Genomic DNA, 20,203 nt, shown 5'->3' with positions numbered 1-20,203 from the left:
TTTCACCTCAAAATGTCATAAAAAACGTCATAGTATAGTAAGGCGTCAAAATCGGACAAAAAAAGTCAAAAAATTTTTTGACCTCAAAATGTCATAAAAAACGTCATAGTATAGTAAGGCGTCAAAATCGGCCAAAAAAAGTCAAACATTTTTTTGACCTCAAAATGTCATAAAAAACGTCATACTATAGTAAGGCATCAAAATCGGTCAAAAAAAGTCAAAGAAATTTTTGACCTCAAAATGTCATGAAAAACGTCATACTATAGTAAGGCGTCAAAATCGATGAAAAAAAGTCCAAATTTTTTTTGACCTCAAAATGTCATAAAAAACGTCATAGTATAGTATGGCGTTTTTTTCAGACAAAAAAAGTCAAAATTTTTTTTCACCTCAAAATGTCATAAAAAACGTCATGGTATAGTATGGCGTTTTTTTCGGACAAAAAAAGTCAAAAAAATTTTTTGACCTCAAAATGTCATAAAAAACGTCATAGTATAGTAAGGCGTCAAAATCGGACAAAAAAAGTCAAAATTTTTTTTGACCTCAAAATGTCATAAAAAACGTCATAGTATAGTATGGCGTTTTTTTCGGACAAAAAAAGTCACAATTTTTTTCACCTCAAAATGTCATAAAAAACGTCATAGTATAGTAAGACGTCAAAATCGGTCAAAAAAAGTCCAAAATTTCTCTGACGTCAAAATGTCATGAAAAACGTCATAGTATAGTAAGGCTTCAAAATCGGACAAAAAAAGTCAAAATTTTTTTTGACCTCAAAATGTCATAAAAAACGTCATAGTATAGTATGGCGTTTTTTTCGGACAAAAAAAGACAAAAAAATTTTTGACCTTAAAATGTCATAAAAAACGTCATAGTATAGTAAGGCGTCAAAATCGGACAAAAAAAGTCAAAAATTTTTCTGACCTCAAAATGTCATGAAAAACGTCATAGTATAGTATGGCGTCAAAATCGGACAAAAAAGTCAAAATTTTTTTTGACCTCAAAATGTCATAAAAAACGTCATAGTATAGTAAGGCGTTTTTTTCGGACAAAAAAAGTCAAAATTTTTTTTGACCTCAAAATGTCATAAAAAACGTCATAGTATAGTAAGGCGTCAAAATCGGACAAAAAAAGTCAAAATTTTTTTTGACCTCAAAATGTCATAAAAAACGTCATAGTATAGTATGGCGTTTTTTTCGGACAAAAAAAGTCAAAAATTTTTTTCACCTCAAAATGTCATAAAAAACGTCATAGTATAGTAAGACGTCAAAATCGGTCAAAAAAAGTCCAAAATTTTTTTGACGTCAAAATGTCATGAAAAACGTCATACTATAGTAAGGCGTCAAAATCGGCCAAAAAAATTCAAAAAATTTTTTGACCTCAAAATGTCATAAAAAACGTCATAGTATAGTAAGGCGTCAAAATCTGACAAAAAAAGTCAAAAATTTTTTTCACCTCAAAATGTCATGAAAAACGTCATAGTATAGTACGGCGTTTTTTTCGGACAAAAAAAGTCAAAATTTTTTTGGACCTCAAAATGTCATAAAAAAACGTCGTATGGCGTTTTTTTCGGACAAAAAAAGTCAAAATTTTTTTTGACCTCAAAACGTCATACTATAGTATGCCGTTTTTTTCGGACAAAAAAAGTCAAAAATTTTTTTCACCTCAAAATGTCATAAAAAACGTCATAGTATAGTATGGCGTTTTTTTCGGACAAAAAAAGTCAAAATTTTTTTGGACCTCAAAATGTCATACTATAGTATGCCGTTTTTTTCGGACAAAAAAAGTCAAATTTTTTTTTCACCTCAAAATGTCATAAAAAACGTCATAGTATAGTACGGCGTTTTTTTCGGACAAAAAAAGTCAAAAAATTTTTTGACCTCAAAATGTCATAAAAAACGTCGTATGGCGTTTTTTTTCGGACAAAAAAAGTCAAAAATTTTTTTGACCTCAAAATGTCATAAAAAACGTCATATTATAGTAAGGCTTCAAAATCGGACAAAAAAAGTCAAAATTTTTTTTCACCTCAAAATGTCATAAAAAACGTCATAGTATAGTATGGCGTTTTTTTCGGACAAAAAAAGTCAAAATTTTTTTTCACCTCAAAATGTCATAAAAAACGTCATAGTATAGTATGGCGTTTTTTTCGGACAAAAAAAGTCAAAATTTTTTTTCACCTCAAAATGTCATAAAAAACGTTATAGTATAGTATGCCGTTTTTTTCGGACAAAAAAAGTCAAAAAAATTTTTGACCTCAAAATGTCATAAAAAACGTCATAGTATAGTATGGCGTCAAAATCGATGAAAAAAAGTAAAAAAAATTTTTGACCTCAAAATGTGATAAAAAACGTCATACTATAGTAAGGCGTCAAAATCGGCCAAAAAAAGTCAAAAAATTTTTTGACCTCAAAATGTGATAAAAAACGTCATACTATAGTAAGACGTCAAAATCGGTCAAAAAAAGTCAAAAATTTTTTTGACCTCAAAATGTCATGAAAAACGTCATACTATAGTAAGGCTTCAAAATCGGACAAAAAAAGTCAAAATTTTTTTTCACCTCAAAATGTCATAAAAAACGTCATAGTATAGTATGGTGTTTTTTTCGGACATAAAAAGTCAACATTTTTTTTGACCTCAAAATGTCATAAAAAACGTCATAGTATAGTATGGCGTTTTTTTCGGACAAAAAAAGTCAAAAAAATTTTTGACCTCAAAATGTCATAAAAGACGTCATAGTATAGTATGGCGTTTGTTCCGGACAAAAAAAGTCAAAATTTTTTTTCACCTCAAAATGTCATAAAAAACGTCATAGTGTAGTATGGCGTTTTTTTCGGACAAAAAAAGTCAAAATTTTTTTTGACCTCAAAATGTCATAAAAAACGTCATAGTATAGTAAGGCGTTTTTTTCGGCCAAAAAAAGTCAAAATTTTTTTTCACCTCAAAATGTCATAAAAAACGTCATAGTATAGTATGGCGTTTTTTTCGGACAAAAAAAGTCAAAAAAATTTTTAACCTCAAAATGTCATAAAAAACGTCATAGTATAGTATGGCGTTTTTTTCGGACAAAAAAAGTCACAATTTTTTTTCACCTCAAAATGTCATAAAAAACGTCATACTATAGTAAGGCGTCAAAATCGGCCAAAAAAAGTCAAAAAATTTTTTGACCTCAAAATGTCATAAAAAACGTCACACTATAGTAAGGCGTCAAAATCGGCCAAAAAAAGTCAAAAAAATTTTTGACCTCAAAATGTCATGAAAAACGTCATAGTATAGTATGGCGTTTTTTTCGGACAAAAAAAGTCAAAAATTTTTTTCACCTCAAAATGTCATAAAAACGTCATAGTATAGTAAGACGTCAAAATCGGTCAAAAAAAGTCCAAAATTTTTTTGACGTCAAAATGTCATGAAAAACATCATACTATAGTAAGGCGTCAAAATCGGACAAAAAAAGTCAAAAAATTTTTTGACCTCAAAATGTCATAAAAAACGTCATAGTATAGTAAGGCGTCAAAATCGGACAAAAAAAGTCAAAATTTTTTTTGACCTCAAAATGTCATAAAAAACGTCATAGTATAGTATGGCGTTTTTTTCGGACAAAAAAAGTCAAAAAAATTTTTGACCTCAAAATGTCATAAAAAACGTCATACTATAGTAAGGCGTCAAAATCGATGAAAAAAGTAAAAAAAATTTTTGACCTCAAAATGTGATAAAAAACGTCATACTATAGTAAGGCGTCAAAATCGGTCAAAAAAAGTCCAAAATTTTTTTGACCTCAAAATGTCATGAAAAACATCATACTATAGTAAGGCTTCAAAATCGGACAAAAAAAGTCAAAAATTTTTTTCACCTCAAAATGTCATAAAAAACGTCATAGTATAGTATGGTGTTTTTTTCGGACATAAAAAGTCAACATTTTTTTTGACCTCAAAATGTCATAAAAAACGTCATAGTATAGTAAGTCGTCAAAATCGGACAAAAAAAGTCAAAAAATTTTTTTGACCTCAAAATGTCATAAAAAACGTCATAGTATAGTAAGGCGTCTAAATCGGACAAAAAAAGTCAACATTTTTTTTAACCTCAAAATGTCATGAAAAACGTCATAGTATAGTATGGCGTTTTTTTCGGACAAAAAAAGTCAAAAAAATTTTTGACCTCAAAATGTCATAAAAGACGTCATAGTATAGTATGGCGTTTGTTCCGGACAAAAAAAGTCAAAAATTTTTTTCACCTCAAAATGTCATAAAAAACGTCATAGTATAGTATGGCGTTTTTTTCGGACAAAAAAAGTCAAAAATTTTTTTCACCTCAAAATGTCATAAAAAACGTCATAGTATAGTAAGGCGTCTAAATCGGACAAAAAAAGTCAAAATTTTTTTTCACCTCAAAATGTCATAAAAAACGTCATAGTATAGTATGCCGTTTTTTTCGGACAAAAAAAGTCAAAAAAACTTTTCACCTCAAAATGTCATAAAAAACGTCATAGTATAGTATGGCGTTTTTTTCGGACAAAAAAAGTCAAAAATTTTTTTCACCTCAAAATTTCATAAAAAACGTCATAGTATAGTAAGACGTCAAAATCGGTCAAAAAAAGTCAAAAATTTTTTTCACCTCAAAATGTCATAAAAAACGTCATAGTATAGTAAGGCGTCAAAATCGGTCAAAAAAAGTCCAAAATTTTTTTGACGTCAAAATGTCATGAAAAACGTCATACTATAGTAAGGCGTCAAAATCGGACAAAAAAAGTCAAAAAATTTTTTGACCTCAAAATGTCATAAAAAACGTCATACTATAGTAAGGCGTCAAAATCGGACAAAAAAAGTCAAAAAATTTTTTGACCTCAAAATGTCATAAAAAACGTCACACTATAGTAAGGCGTCAAAATCGGTCAAAAAAAGTCCAAAAAATTTTTGACCTCAAAATGTCATGAAAAACGTCATACTATAGTAAGGCGTCAAAATCGATGAAAAAAAGTCAAAAAATTTTTTGACCTCAAAATGTCATAAAAAAACGTCATGCTATAGCAAGGCGTCTAAATCGGACAAAAAAAGTCAAAAAATTTTTTGACCTCAAAATGTCATAAAAAACGTCATAGTATAGTAAGGCGTCAAAATCGGACAAAAAAAGTCAAAAAATTTTTTCACCTCAAAATGTCATAAAAAACGTCATAGTATAGTATGGCGTTTTTTTCGGACAAAAAAAGTCAAAAAAATTTTTAACCTCAAAATGTCATAAAAAACGTCATAGTATAGTATGGCGTTTTTTTCGGACAAAAAAAGTCAATTTTTTTTCACCTCAAAATGTCATAAAAAACATCATAGTATAGTAAGGCGTCAAAATCGGCCAAAAAAAGTCAAAAAATTTTTTGACCTCAAAATGTCATAAAAAATGTCATAGTATAGTAAGGCGTCAAAATCGGACAAAAAAAGTCAAAAATCTTTCTGACCTCAAAATGTCATAAAAAAGTCATAGTATAGTATGGCGTCAAAATCGGACAAAAAAAGTCAAAATTTTTTTTGACCTCAAAATGTCATAAAAAACGTCATAGTATAGTAAGCCGTTTTTTTCGGACAAAAAAAGTCAAAAATTTTTTTGACCTCAAAATGTCATAAAAAACGTCATAGTATAGTAAGGCGTTTTTTTCGGACAAAAAAAGTCAAAAAATTTTTTGACCTCAAAATGTCATAAAAAACGTCATAGTATAGTATGGCGTTTTTTTCGGACAAAAAAAGTCAAAATTTTTTTTCACCTCAAAATGTCATAAAAAACGTCATACTATAGTTATGCCGTTTTTTGTCATACTATAGTATGCCGTTTTTTTCGGACAAAAAAAGTCAATTTTTTTTCACCTCAAAATGTCATAAAAAACGTCATACTATAGTATGCCGTTTTTTTCGGACAAAAAAAGTCAAAATTTTTTTTGACCTCAAAATGTCATAAAAAACATCATAGTATAGTATGGCGTTTTTTTCGGACAAAAAAAGTCAAAAATTTTTTTCACCTCAAAATGTCATAAAAAACGTTATAGTATAGTATGCCGTTTTTTTCGGACAAAAAAAGTCAAAAAAATTTTTGACCTCAAAATGTCATAAAAAACGTCATAGTATAGTATGGCGTTTTTTTCGGACAAAAAAAGTCAAAAAAATTTTTGACCTCAAAATGTCATAAAAAACGTCATACTATAGTAAGGCGTCAAAATCGATGAAAAAAAGTAAAAAAAATTTTTGACCTCAAAATGTCATAAAAAACGTCATAGTATAGTAAGGCGTCAAAATCGATGAAAAAAAGTCAAAAAATTTTTTGACCTCAAAATGTCATAAAAAACGTCATAGTATAGTATGGCGTTTTTTTCGGACAAAAAAAGTCAAAATTTTTTTTCACCTCAAAATGTCATAAAAAACGTCATACTATAGTTATGCCGTTTTTTGTCATACTATAGTATGCCGTTTTTTTCGGACAAAAAAAGTCAATTTTTTTTCACCTCAAAATGTCATAAAAAACGTCATACTATAGTATGCCGTTTTTTTCGGACAAAAGAAGTCAAAATTTTTTTTGACCTCAAAATGTCATAAAAAACATCATAGTATAGTATGGCGTTTTTTTCGGACAAAAAAAGTCAAAAATTTTTTTCACCTCAAAATGTCATAAAAAACGTTATAGTATAGTATGCCGTTTTTTTCGGACAAAAAAAGTCAAAAAAATTTTTGACCTCAAAATGTCATAAAAAACGTCATAGTATAGTATGGCGTTTTTTTCGGACAAAAAAAGTCAAAAAAATTTTTGACCTCAAAATGTCATAAAAAACGTCATACTATAGTAAGGCGTCAAAATCGATGAAAAAAAGTAAAAAAAATTTTTGACCTCAAAATGTGATAAAAAACGTCATACTATAGTAAGGCGTCAAAATCGGCCAAAAAAAGTCAAAAAATTTTTTGACCTCAAAATGTGATAAAAAACGTCATACTATAGTAAGACGTCAAAATCGGTCAAAAAAAGTCAAAAAATTTTTTGACCTCAAAATGTCATGAAAAACGTCATACTATAGTAAGGCTTCAAAATCGGACAAAAAAAGTCAAAATTTTTTTTCACCTCAAAATGTCATAAAAAACGTCATAGTATAGTATGGTGTTTTTTTCGGACATAAAAAGTCAACATTTTTTTTGACCTCAAAATGTCATAAAAAACGTCAGTATAGTATGGCGTTTTTTTCGGACAAAAAAAGTCAAAAAAATTTTTGACCTCAAAATGTCATAAAAGACGTCATAGTATAGTATGGCGTTTGTTCCGGACAAAAAAAGTCAAAATTTTTTTTCACCTCAAAATGTCATAAAAAACGTCATAGTATAGTATGGCGTTTTTTTCGGACAAAAAAAGTCAAAATTTTTTTTGACCTCAAAATGTCATAAAAAACGTCATAGTATAGTATGGCGTTTTTTTCGGACAAAAAAAGTCAAAAAAATTTTTAACCTCAAAATGTCATAAAAAACGTCATAGTATAGTATGGCGTTTTTTTCGGACAAAAAAAGTCACAATTTTTTTTCACCTCAAAATGTCATAAAAAACGTCATAGTATAGTAAGGCGTCAAAATCGGTCAAAAAAAGTCAAAGAAATTTTTGACCTCAAAATGTCATGAAAAACGTCATACTATAGTAAGGCGTCAAAATCGATGAAAAAAAGTCCAAATTTTTTTTGACCTCAAAATGTCATAAAAAAACGTCATACTATAGTAAGGCGTCAAAATCGGCAAAAAAAAGTCAAAAAATTTTTTGACCTCAAAATGTCATAAAAAACGTCACACTATAGTAAGGCGTCAAAATCGGACAAAAAAAGTCAAAATTTTTTTTGACCTCAAAATGTCATAAAAAACGTCATAGTATAGTATGGCGTTTTTTTCAGACAAAAAAAGTCAAAAATTTTTTTCACCTCAAAATGTCATAAAAAACGTCATGGTATAGTATGGCGTTTTTTTCGGACAAAAAAAGTCAAAAAAAATTTTTGACCTCAAAATGTCATAAAAAACGTCATAGTATAGTAAGGCGTCTAAATCGGACAAAAAAAGTCAACTTTTTTTGACCTCAAAATGTCATAAAAAACGTCATAGTATAGTAAGGCGTCTAAATCGGACAAAAAAAGTCAAAATTTTTTTTGACCTCAAAATGTCATAAAAAACGTCATAGTATAGTATGGCGTTTTTTTCGGACAAAAAAAGTCAAAAAAATTTTTGACCTCAAAATGTCATAAAAAACGTCATAGTATAGTAAGGCGTCAAAATCGGACAAAAAAAGTCAAAATTTTTTTTCACCTCAAAATGTCATAAAAAACATTATAATATAGTATGGCGTTTTTTTCGGACAAAAAAAGTCAAAAATTTTTTTGACCTCAAAATGTCATAAAAAACGTCATAGTATAGTATGGCGTTTTTTTCGGACAAAAAAAGTCAAAAAATTTTTGACCTCAAAATGTCATAAAAAACGTCATAGTATAGTAAGGCGTCTAAATCGGACAAAAAAAGTCATAAATTTTTTTGACCTCAAAATGTCATAAAAACGTCATAGTATAGTAAGGCGTCTAAATCGGACAAAAAAAGTCAAAAATTTTTTTGACCTCAAAATGTCATAAAAAACGTCATAGTATAGTATGGCGTTTTTTTCGGACAAAAAAAGTCAAAAAAATTTTTGACCTCAAAATGTCATAAAAAACGTCATAGTATAGTAAGGCGTCAAAATCGGACAAAAAAAGTCAAAATTTTTTTTCACATCAAAATGTCATAAAAAACATTATAATATAGTATGGCGTTTTTTTCGGACAAAAAAAGTCAAAAAATTTTTTCACCTCAAAATGTCATAAAAAACGTCATAGTATAGTATGGCGTTTTTTTCGGACAAAAAAAGTCAAAATTTTTTTTCACCTCAAAATGTCATAAAAAACGTCATACTATAGTATGGCGTCAAAATCGGACAAAAAAAGTCAAAAAATTTTTTGACCTCAAAATGTCATAAAAAACGTCATAGTATAGTAAGGCGTCAAAATCGGACAAAAAAAGTCAAACATTTTTTTGACCTCAAAATGTCATAAAAAACGTCATAGTATAGTAAGACGTCAAAATCGGTCAAAAAAAGTCCAAAATTTTTTTGACCTCAAAATGTCATAAAAAACGTCATAGTATAGTAAGGCTTCAAAATCGGACAAAAAAAGTCAAACATTTTTTTGACCTCAAAATGTCATAAAAAACGTCATAGTATAGTAAGACGTCAAAATCGGTCAAAAAAAGTCCAAAATTTTTTTGACCTCAAAATGTCATGAAAAACGTCATACTATAGTAAGGAGTCAAAATCGGCCAAAAAAAGTCAAAAAATTTTTTCACCTCAAAATGTCATAAAAAACATCATAGTATAGTGTGGCGTTTTTTTCGGACAAAAAAAGTCAAAATTTTTTTTGACCTCAAAATGTCATAAAAAACGTCATAGTATAGTATGGCGTTTTTTTCGGACAAAAAAAGTCAAAAATTTTTTTGACCTCAAAATGTCATAAAAAACGTCATAGTATAGTATGGCGTTTTTTTCGGACAAAAAAAGTCAAAATTTTTTTTCACCTCAAAATGTCATAAAAAACGTCATAGTATAGTATGGCGTTTTTTTCGGACAGAAAAAGTCACAATTTTTTTTCACCTCAAAATGTCATAAAAAACGTCATAGTATAGTATGGCGTTTTTTTCGGACAAAAAAAGTCAAAAAAATTTTTAACCTCAAAATGTCATAAAAAACGTCATAGTATAGTATGGCGTTTTTTTCGGACAAAAAAAGTCAATTTTTTTTCACCTCAAAATGTCATAAAAAACATCATAGTATAGTAAGGCGTCAAAATCGGCCAAAAAAAGTCAAAAAATTTTTTGACCTCAAAATGTCATAAAAAACGTCATAGTATAGTAAGGCGTCAAAATCGGACAAAAAAAGTCAAAAATCTTTCTGACCTCAAAATGTCATAAAAAACGTCATAGTATAGTATGGCGTCAAAATCGGACAAAAAAAGTCAAAATTTTTTTTGACCTCAAAATGTCATAAAAAACGTCATAGTATAGTAAGGCGTTTTTTTCGGACAAAAAAAGTCAAAAATTGTTTTGACCTCAAAATGTCATAAAAAACGTCATAGTATAGTAAGGCGTCAAAATCGATGAAAAAAAGTCAAAAAATTTTTTGACCTCAAAATGTCATAAAAAACGTCATAGTATAGTATGGCGTTTTTTTCGGACAAAAAAAGTCAAAAATTTTTTTCACCTCAAAATGTCATAAAAAACGTCATACTATAGTTATGCCGTTTTTTGTCATACTATAGTATGCCGTTTTTTTCGGACAAAAAAAGTCAATTTTTTTTCACCTCAAAATGTCATAAAAAACGTCATACTATAGTATGCCGTTTTTTTCGGACAAAAAAAGTCAAAATTTTTTTTGACCTCAAAATGTCATAAAAAACATCATAGTATAGTATGGCGTTTTTTTCGGACAAAAAAAGTCAAAATTTTTTTTCACCTCAAAATGTCATAAAAAACGTTATAGTATAGTATGCCGTTTTTTTCGGACAAAAAAAGTCAAAAAATTTTTTGACCTCAAAATGTCATAAAAAACGTCATAGTATAGTAAGGCGTCTAAATCGGACAAAAAAAGTCAACTTTTTTTGACCTCAAAATGTCATAAAAAACGTCATAGTATAGTAAGGCGTCTAAATCGGACAAAAAAAGTCAAAAAATTTTTTGACCTCAAAATGTCATAAAAAACGTCATAGTATAGTAAGGCGTCTAAATCGGACAAAAAAAGTCAAAATTTTTTTTGACCTCAAAATGTCATAAAAAACGTCATAGTATAGTATGGCGTTTTTTTCGGACAAAAAAAGTCAAAAAAATTTTTGACCTCAAAATGTCATAAAAAACGTCATACTATAGTAAGGCGTCAAAATCGATGAAAAAAAGTAAAAAAAATTTTTGACCTCAAAATGTGATAAAAAACGTCATACTATAGTAAGGCGTCAAAATCGGCCAAAAAAAGTCAAAAAATTTTTTGACCTCAAAATGTGATAAAAAACGTCATACTATAGTAAGACGTCAAAATCGGTCAAAAAAAGTCAAAAAATTTTTTGACCTCAAAATGTCATGAAAAACGTCATACTATAGTAAGGCTTCAAAATCGGACAAAAAAAGTCAAAATTTTTTTTCACCTCAAAATGTCATAAAAAACGTCATAGTATAGTATGGTGTTTTTTTCGGACATAAAAAGTCAACATTTTTTTTGACCTCAAAATGTCATAAAAAACGTCATAGTATAGTAAGGCGTCAAAATCGGACAAAGAAAGTCAAAATTTTTTTTGACCTCAAAATGTCATAAAAAAACGTCATAGTATAGTAAGCCATCAAAATCGGACAAAAAAAGTCAAAATTTTTTTTGACCTCAAAATGTCATAAAAAACGTCATAGTATAGTATGGCGTTTTTTTCGGACAAAAAAAGTCAAAAAATTTTTTCACCTCAAAATGTCATAAAAAACGTCATAGTATAGCATGGCGTTTTTTTCGGACAAAAAAAGTCAAAAAATTTTTGACCTCAAAATGTCATAAAAAACGTCATAGTATAGTAAGGCGTCAAAATCGGACAAAAAAAGTCAAAAATTTTTTTGACCTCAAAATGTCATAAAAAACATTATAATATAGTATGGCGTTTTTTTCGGACAAAAAAAGTCAAAAATTTTTTTGACCTCAAAATGTCATAAAAAACGTCATAGTATAGTAAGGCGTCAAAATCGGACAAAGAAAGTCAAAATTTTTTTTGACCTCAAAATGTCATAAAAAAACGTCATAGTATAGTAAGCCATCAAAATCGGACAAAAAAAGTCAAAATTTTTTTTGACCTCAAAATGTCATAAAAAACGTCATAGTATAGTATGGCGTTTTTTTCGGACAAAAAAAGTCAAAAAATTTTTTCACCTCAAAATGTCATAAAAAACGTCATAGTATAGTATGGCGTTTTTTTCGGACAAAAAAAGTCAAAAAATTTTTGACCTCAAAATGTCATAAAAAACGTCATAGTATAGTAAGGCGTCTAAATCGGACAAAAAAAGTCAAAAATTTTTTTGACCTCAAAATGTCATAAAAACGTCATAGTATAGTAAGGCGTCTAAATCGGACAAAAAAAGTCAAAAATTTTTTTGACCTCAAAATGTCATAAAAAACGTCATAGTATAGTATGGCGTTTTTTTCGCACAAAAAAAGTCAAAAAAATTTTTGACCTCAAAATGTCATAAAAAACGTCATAATATAGTAAGGCGTCAAAATCGGACAAAAAGTCAAAATTTTTTTTCACCTCAAAATGTCATAAAAAACATTATAATATAGTATGGCGTTTTTTTCGGACAAAAAAAGTCAAAAATTTTTTTGACCTCAAAATGTCATAAAAAACGTCATAGTATAGTATGGCGTTTTTTTCGGACAAAAAAAGTCAAAAAATTTTTGACCTCAAAATGTCATAAAAAATGTCATAGTATAGTAAGGCGTCAAAATCGGACAAAAAAAGTCAAAAATTTTTTTCACATCAAAATGTCATAAAAAACATTATAATATAGTATGGCGTTTTTTTCGGACAAAAAAAGTCAAAAATTTTTTTGACCTCAAAATGTCATAAAAAACGTCATAGTATAGTAAGGCGTCAAAATCGGACAAAGAAAGTCAAAATTTTTTTTGACCTCAAAATGTCATAAAAAAACGTCATAGTATAGTAAGCCATCAAAATCGGACAAAAAAAGTCAAAATTTTTTTTTACCTCAAAATGTCATAAAAAACGTCATAGTATAGTATGGCGTTTTTTTCGGACAAAAAAAGTCAAAAAATTTTTTCACCTCAAAATGTCATAAAAAACGTCATAGTATAGTATGGCGTTTTTTTCGGACAAAAAAAGTCAAAATTTTTTTTCACCTCAAAATGTCATAAAAAACGTCATACTATAGTATGGCGTCAAAATCGGACAAAAAAAGTCAAAAAATTTTTTGACCTCAAAATGTCATAAAAAACGTCATAGTATAGTAAGGCGTCAAAATCGGACAAAAAAAGTCAAACATTTTTTTGACCTCAAAATGTCATAAAAAACGTCATAGTATAGTAAGACGTCAAAATCGGTCAAAAAAAGTCCAAAATTTTTTTGACCTCAAAATGTCATAAAAAACGTCATAGTATAGTAAGGCTTCAAAATCGGACAAAAAAAGTCAAACATTTTTTTCACCTCAAAATGTCATAAAAAACGTCATAGTATAGTAAGACGTCAAAATCGGTCAAAAAAAGTCCAAAATTTTTTTGACCTCAAAATGTCATGAAAAACGTCATACTATAGTAAGGAGTCAAAATCGGCCAAAAAAAGTCAAAAAATTTTTTGACCTCAAAATGTCATAAAAAACGTCATAGTATAGTATGGCGTTTTTTTCGGACAAAAAAAGTCCAAAAATTTTTTGACCTCAAAATGTCATAAAAAACGTTATAGTATAGTATGGCGTTTTTTTCGGACAAAAAAAGTCAAAATTTTTTTTCACCTCAAAATGTCATAAAAAACGTCATAGTATAGTATGGCGTTTTATTCGGACAGAAAAAGTCACAATTTTTTTTCACCTCAAAATGTCATAAAAAACGTCATAGTATAGTATGGCGTTTTTTTCGGACAAAAAAAGTCAAACATTTTTTTCACCTCAAAATGTCATAAAAAACGTCATAGTATAGTATGGCGTTTTTTTCGGACAAAAAAAGTCAAAAAATTTTTTGACCTCAAAATGTCATAAAAAACATAGTATAGTAAGGCGTTTTTTTCGGACAAAAAAAGTCCAAAATTTTTTTGACCTCAAAATGTCATGAAAAACGTCATACTATAGTAAGGCGTCAAAATCGGCCAAAAAAAGTCAAAAAAATTTTTGACCTCAAAATGTCATAAAAAACGTCATAGTATAGTATGGCGTTTTTTTCGGACAAAAAAAGTCAAAAATTTTTTTCACCTCAAAATGTCATAAAAACGTCATAGTATAGTATGGCGTTTTTTACGGACAAAAAAAGTCAAAATTTTTTTTCACCTCAAAATGTCATAAAAAACGTCATAGTATAGTAAGGCGTCAAAATCGGACAAAAAAAGTCAAAAATTTTTTTCACCTCAAAATGTCATAAAAAACGTCATAGTATAGTAAGGCGTCTAAATCGGACAAAAAAAGTCAACATTTTTTTTGACCTCAAAATGTCATAAAAAACGTCATAGTATAGTATGGCGTTTTTTTCAGACAAAAAAAGTCAAAAAAATTTTTGACCTCAAAATGTCATAAAAAAACGTCAGTATAGTATGCCGTTTTTTTCGGACAAAAAAAGTCAAAATTTTTTTTCACCTCAAAATGTCATAAAAAACGTCATAGTATAGTATGGCGTTTTTTTCGGCCAAAAAAAGTCAAAATTTTTTTCACCTCAAAATGTCATAAAAAACGTCATAGTATAGTATGGCGTTTTTTTCGGACAAAAAAAGTCAAAATTTTTTTTCAGCTCAAAATGTCATAAAAACGTCATAGTATAGTATGGCGTTTTTTTCGGACAAAAAAAGTCAAACATTTTTTTCACCTCAAAATGTCATAAAAAACGTCATAGTATAGTATGGCGTTTTTTTCGGACAAAAAAAGTCAAAAAATTTTTTGACCTCAAAATGTCATAAAAAACATAGTATAGTAAGGCGTCAAAATCTGACAAAAAAAGTCAAAAAAATTTTTGACCTCAAAATGTCATAAAAAACGTCATAGTATAGTATGGCGTTTTTTTCGGACAAAAAAAGTCCAAAATTTTTTTGACCTCAAAATGTCATGAAAAACGTCATACTATAGTAAGGCGTCAAAATCGGCCAAAAAAAGTCAAAAAAATTTTTGACCTCAAAATGTCATAAAAAACGTCATAGTATAGTATGGCGTTTTTTTCGGACAAAAAAAGTCAAAAATTTTTTTCACCTCAAAATGTCATAAAAACGTCATAGTATAGTATGGCGTTTTTTACGGACAAAAAAAGTCAAAATTTTTTTTCACCTCAAAATGTCATAAAAAACGTCATAGTATAGTAAGGCGTCAAAATCGGACAAAAAAAGTCAAAAATTTTTTTCACCTCAAAATGTCATAAAAAACGTCATAGTATAGTAAGGCGTCTAAATCGGACAAAAAAAGTCAACATTTTTTTTGACCTCAAAATGTCATAAAAAACGTCATAGTATAGTATGGCGTTTTTTTCAGACAAAAAAAGTCAAAAAAATTTTTGACCTCAAAATGTCATAAAAAAACGTCAGTATAGTATGCCGTTTTTTTCGGACAAAAAAAGTCAAAATTTTTTTTCACCTCAAAATGTCATAAAAAACGTCATAGTATAGTATGGCGTTTTTTTCGGCCAAAAAAAGTCAAAATTTTTTTCACCTCAAAATGTCATAAAAAACGTCATAGTATAGTATGGCGTTTTTTTCGGACAAAAAAAGTCAAAATTTTTTTTCAGCTCAAAATGTCATAAAAACGTCATAGTATAGTATGGCGTTTTTTTCGGACAAAAAAAGTCAAAAAATTTTTTCACCTCAAAATGTCATAAAAAACGTCATAGTATAGTAAGGCGTCTAAATCGGACAAAAAAAGTCAAAATTTTTTTTCACCTCAAAATGTCATAAAAACGTCATAGTATAGTATGGCGTTTTTTTTCGGACAAAAAAAGTCAAAAAAATTTTTTCACCTCAAAATGTCATAAAAAACGTCTTAGTATAGTAAGGCGTCTAAATCGGACAAAAAAAGTCAAAAATTTTTTTGACCTCAAAATGTCATAAAAACCGTCATACTACAGTAAGGCGTCAAAATCGGCCAAAAAAAGTCAAAAAATTTTTTGACCTCAAAATGTCATAAAAAACGTCATACTATAGTAAGGCGTCAAAATCGGTCAAAAAAAGTCAAAAAAATTTTTGACCTCAAAATGTCATGAAAAACGTCATACTATAGTAAGGCGTCAAAATCGATGAAAAAAAGTCCAAATTTTTTTTGACCTCAAAATGTCATAAAAAACGTCATACTATAGTAAGGCGTCAAAATCGGTCAAAAAAAGTCCAATTTTTTTTTTGACCTCAAAATGTCATAAAAAACGTCATACTATAGCAAGGCGTCAAAATCGGTCAAAAAAAGTCAAAAAAATTTTTGACCTCAAAATGTAATAAAAAACGTCATACTATAGCAAGGCGTCAAAATCGGTCAAAAAAAGTCAAAAAAATTTTTGACCTCAAAATGTAATAAAAAACGTCATACTATAGCAAGGCGTCAAAATCTGTCAAAAAAAGTCCAAATTTTTTTTTACCTCAAAATGTCATAAAAAACGTCATAGTATAGTAAGACGTGAAAATCGGCCAAAAAAAGTCCAAATTTTTTTTGACCTCAAAATGTCATGAAAAACGTCATAGTATAGTAAGGCGTCAAAATCGGTCAAAAAAAGTCCAAATTTTTTTTGACCTCAAAATGTCATAAAAAACGTCATAGTATAGTAAGACGTGAAAATCGGCCAAAAAAAGTCAAAAAAATTTTTGACCTCAAAATGTCATAAAAAACATCATACTGTAGCAAGGCGTCAAAATCGATGAAAAAAAGTCAAAAAAATTTTTTACCTCAAAATGTCATAAAAAACGTCATACTATAGTAAGGCGTCAAAATCGGCCAAAAAAAGTCAAAAAAATTTTTGATCTCAAAATGTCATAAAAATGGTCATAGTATAGTAAGGCATCAAAATCGGCCAAAAAAAGTCATACTTTAGTATGACCTCAAAATGTCATAAAAATAGTCATAGTATAGTAGGACGTCAAAATATGCCCAAAAAAATTTAGCTGCGTGTAGGTGCCGCTTAGCTTGTTAGCCTAGCTGATTAGCTGATTACCATTACACTAGCTGGGTTCGCTCGGAGCTAAGTGGGGGGGGGGGGGGGGGGGGGGTTCTCGGTCAGCTGACCCCAGCTGATCTGTAGAGTAACCGCCTCTCCGCCAAATACGGAAAGTACACTTCCACTAAAGTCCAAGATGGCGCAACTCAAATGCCCATGGTTTGGTCACAAAGCCGACTCCCCGAAACCAATGGGTGACGTCACGGGTAGTACGTCCGTGTTTTATACAGTCTGTGAATCTAACATTAGACTGGGATGATTCCGCACCACTGGACTGGGTGAAACTAATATTTTACATATTAAGGGGGGATACGAATGGCCCCTCCCAATTTTAGCTGATCCCTGTTTCTACTGAAATGTGATTGGCTCAGCTGCTCAGTCAGTCATCAAACTGTCAAAAGAAAACAAGAAAGACGAGCAGGGTAAATTAAGAAAGAAGCCACAGACACACACACACACACACACACACAATTGCTTTTATTTGAGCAAAACCACATGCAAGGAACACACAAAGCATCTTCTTTTCCATGTTTTCATGCTACCAAATAAAGCAGAATTTGAACATAATTTTGCCAGTCTTTTTGCCTCTGCTCTCTGCGCGCGCGCACACACACACACACACACACACACACACACACACACACACGCACACACACAGTTTTAATTTTTAAATAAACATAGTGTTTGAATATGCATAGTATGTGTGAGCATATGTAGCTTACTTTAGTACACTCTACTGACTGTGTATCATGTATATCATTGGATTGTTTTTATATTGCAAATAAAGTGTTCATGTTAAAATCACAGTTCCACTTACATCCACGGTGCGATTGGGTAAAAGGCATCTCCAAACAAAGCTCCCGGGCTGAATTTCAACCCCAGCCGCCCCTGGTTCAGACCAAGATGTTGTTCATCCTCACTAGCCAGAGTTTGAGTAAGGTCTAAGTTTACTGACAAGCCCAGCTTGAGAAATCATCACTGACTCAGATGAAATGATGTTCAGCTCTGCCTTCGTGTTCTGTATGTGTAGGTTTCACAGTCAGACTGACACGAATTTAAAGACGAGCAAAAAAACGTGTCCAGAAAGAAAATCCCAACAAAAACACAGGACAACCGAATTGTCATAGAAAAACACACAAAGCATTGATTAACACTTTAATAGTCTATAATGATCCTTAATGGTCTACCTCTTTTAACTTTTAGTTGTCTTGTCTAGTCCCAAATTAATAGCAGACATGAACAGAAATACTGTAAAATGCTGCACCAATGTGTTAAAATATCTGTTTATTTTAATTGCTTTTTTTGCACTTTTTTATGTTTAAAGTATTTATTTTGTTCTTTGTTTCTCTACAGGTTGCTTTGTATTTATTTTATTGCTTAATTAAAGTTTGGGGAAAGAAGTAGCCTTGAGGTTGTTAGTATACATGAGCTTGTGCAGCTCTTTATTAAAGCTAACAGGTTTACACTCTACACCACCCAGAAAATTAAAACATTCTCGATGTGTATGACGCACAAGACAGTTTCCCGAAATTCAGAAAGACATAGTTGGTAGCTTAAGAAACTTTGGTATCTCCTCTAGAATTAAAAGTACAGAACTATAGGTTTGATCTCTGTTTGACTGTTTGAGCTTTTAGCAGGTTAAGACTACAGTTAAAGCCCTGATAGTATAGATTAAGAAAAAAAAAAAAAAAAAAAAGCTTTTTACAATGTTGTAGACTCAATTTAACAAAACATTGGTGATATCAGGTGCCCGGTAACAAACTCACATCCCCAAACTTGGCTGGAAGGGTATCTGATGTAGAATCTTGCAGGTGTAATGTGAGTTAGTAAGACATTGTTCTTTGGCATCTATATTGTGGCTTTAGTGTGAAAGCCCACACTGTATTTTATGCACAGAGTAAATCCTGTGGTGCTGAAAAAAAAATCTGTTCACGGTGCCTCCTCTGCCCTTGCAGCTCCACATCGCAGCAGCAAATGGCTACGTGCAGGCTGCAGAGCTGCTGCTGGAAGGGGGAGCTCGCATGGACCTGAGAGATTCGGATGGATGGCAGCCTCTTCACGCTGCAGCGTGCTGGGGTCAGGTAAGGTAAACACAACAGGAAACAGGAAGCAGATAAGCACGCGCACAAAGGTTTGTGAAACCATTAGTGTAATTTGCTACTGTTGTTGTGCCTCCAGATGCATGTGGCAGAGCTGTTGGTGTCTCACGGAGCCAGTCTCAATGCCAAGACCTTCCTGGAGGAGACTCCCATTGGTATATTAACACCCCAACACTGTTATCAATACACCCAGTGGGGGGTTACGAAAACAAATGTCTCATCTTAGCTGGGTTTCACTTGCGAAGCTTGTTCAGTCTTACAGTCATTCTCAGTTTTACATTCAGGGCTTTTTTCCCATTTAATCCTGATTTTGATCTCTGAAAGGGAAAACAAAACTAAACTAAAAGTGTTATGAATCTTATCAATGTTAGTTTTTACATTTTTGGCAGTACTGCTGATTGGCAAGTTATAAGATGGTCAAAATTTTTAATGTGTAAACAGCCAATAATAGAGACTAACAGCATCACTAAGAACAACAGTTATGTAGACAAACACAAAGGAGCTGACCTACTCTGTCCTTCATCCACGTCACTTTAAGATCTGTGTGAGGATGAGGAGTTCAGAGCCATCCTGCTGGATCTGAAACACAAACACGACATTATCATGAAGTCACAGCTCAAACACAAGACCTCACTGTGCAGGCGAACATCCAGTGCAGGCAGTCGTGGGTAAGTACTGACACCTGCTGGTGCTGTAAGTGCTTACAAATTGTGTGCATCTTTTTTTGTTTCATGGGAGATGAGCAGATCAGCCTCAGTGACACTAAAGGATTTAAAGCAAGACACAGTAATCTAGAAAGGAGTACTATTACTTTTGAATTAAGTAACTTAATTTAACTAGGGCTTCATTCACATGTGCTGGCATGGTTTCTTTCCTAGTTGCTTTATCTCATCGTGCTCTCCCCTACCTGTGTCTACAGAAAAGTGGTGCGGCGAGCCAGCCTGTCAGACAGACACAACTTATGTCGTAAAGAGTACGAGACAGAGGCCATCGTTTGGAGGGGAGGAAGGGAGGAGGACGACGAGAAAGAGAAAGAGTCTGATCAGGAGAACAGCCAAGTGGTTAATGTAAGTCTTCTAATTATTAGAAGACTTAGTTTCATTCTTGTTGTTGTTTTTTAGTATTAGATCTATTGTGTGTGTCCATCAATGCAAAAAAGCTGTAACATAATCCTCCAC

At 30.7% G+C, this 20,203-nt stretch overlaps 1 protein-coding gene across 4 annotated transcripts in view; it reads left to right on the top strand.

The window, feature by feature from the left end:
- The window catches only part of ppp1r16b (protein phosphatase 1, regulatory subunit 16B), a 108,380-nt gene that overhangs the window by 83,010 nt on the left and 5,167 nt on the right, over window positions 1-20,203 (top strand). For all 4 annotated transcript variants that reach the window (XM_041033000.1, XM_041033002.1, XM_041033001.1 and 1 more), the window contains 4 exons: window positions 18,882-19,007; window positions 19,105-19,180; window positions 19,564-19,693; window positions 19,945-20,092. In XM_041033000.1, the coding sequence (XP_040888934.1) occupies window positions 18,882-19,007; window positions 19,105-19,180; window positions 19,564-19,693; window positions 19,945-20,092 (480 nt within the window). The remainder of the gene's footprint in view (window positions 1-18,881; window positions 19,008-19,104; window positions 19,181-19,563; window positions 19,694-19,944; window positions 20,093-20,203) is intronic.

Source organism: Toxotes jaculatrix, chromosome 3 (assembly GCF_017976425.1).
Source record: "Toxotes jaculatrix isolate fToxJac2 chromosome 3, fToxJac2.pri, whole genome shotgun sequence".
Taxonomy (NCBI): domain Eukaryota; kingdom Metazoa; phylum Chordata; class Actinopteri; family Toxotidae; genus Toxotes; species Toxotes jaculatrix.
Note: the sequence above shows the minus strand (reverse complement) of the source record. Positions and strands in the feature narration are given on the sequence as shown.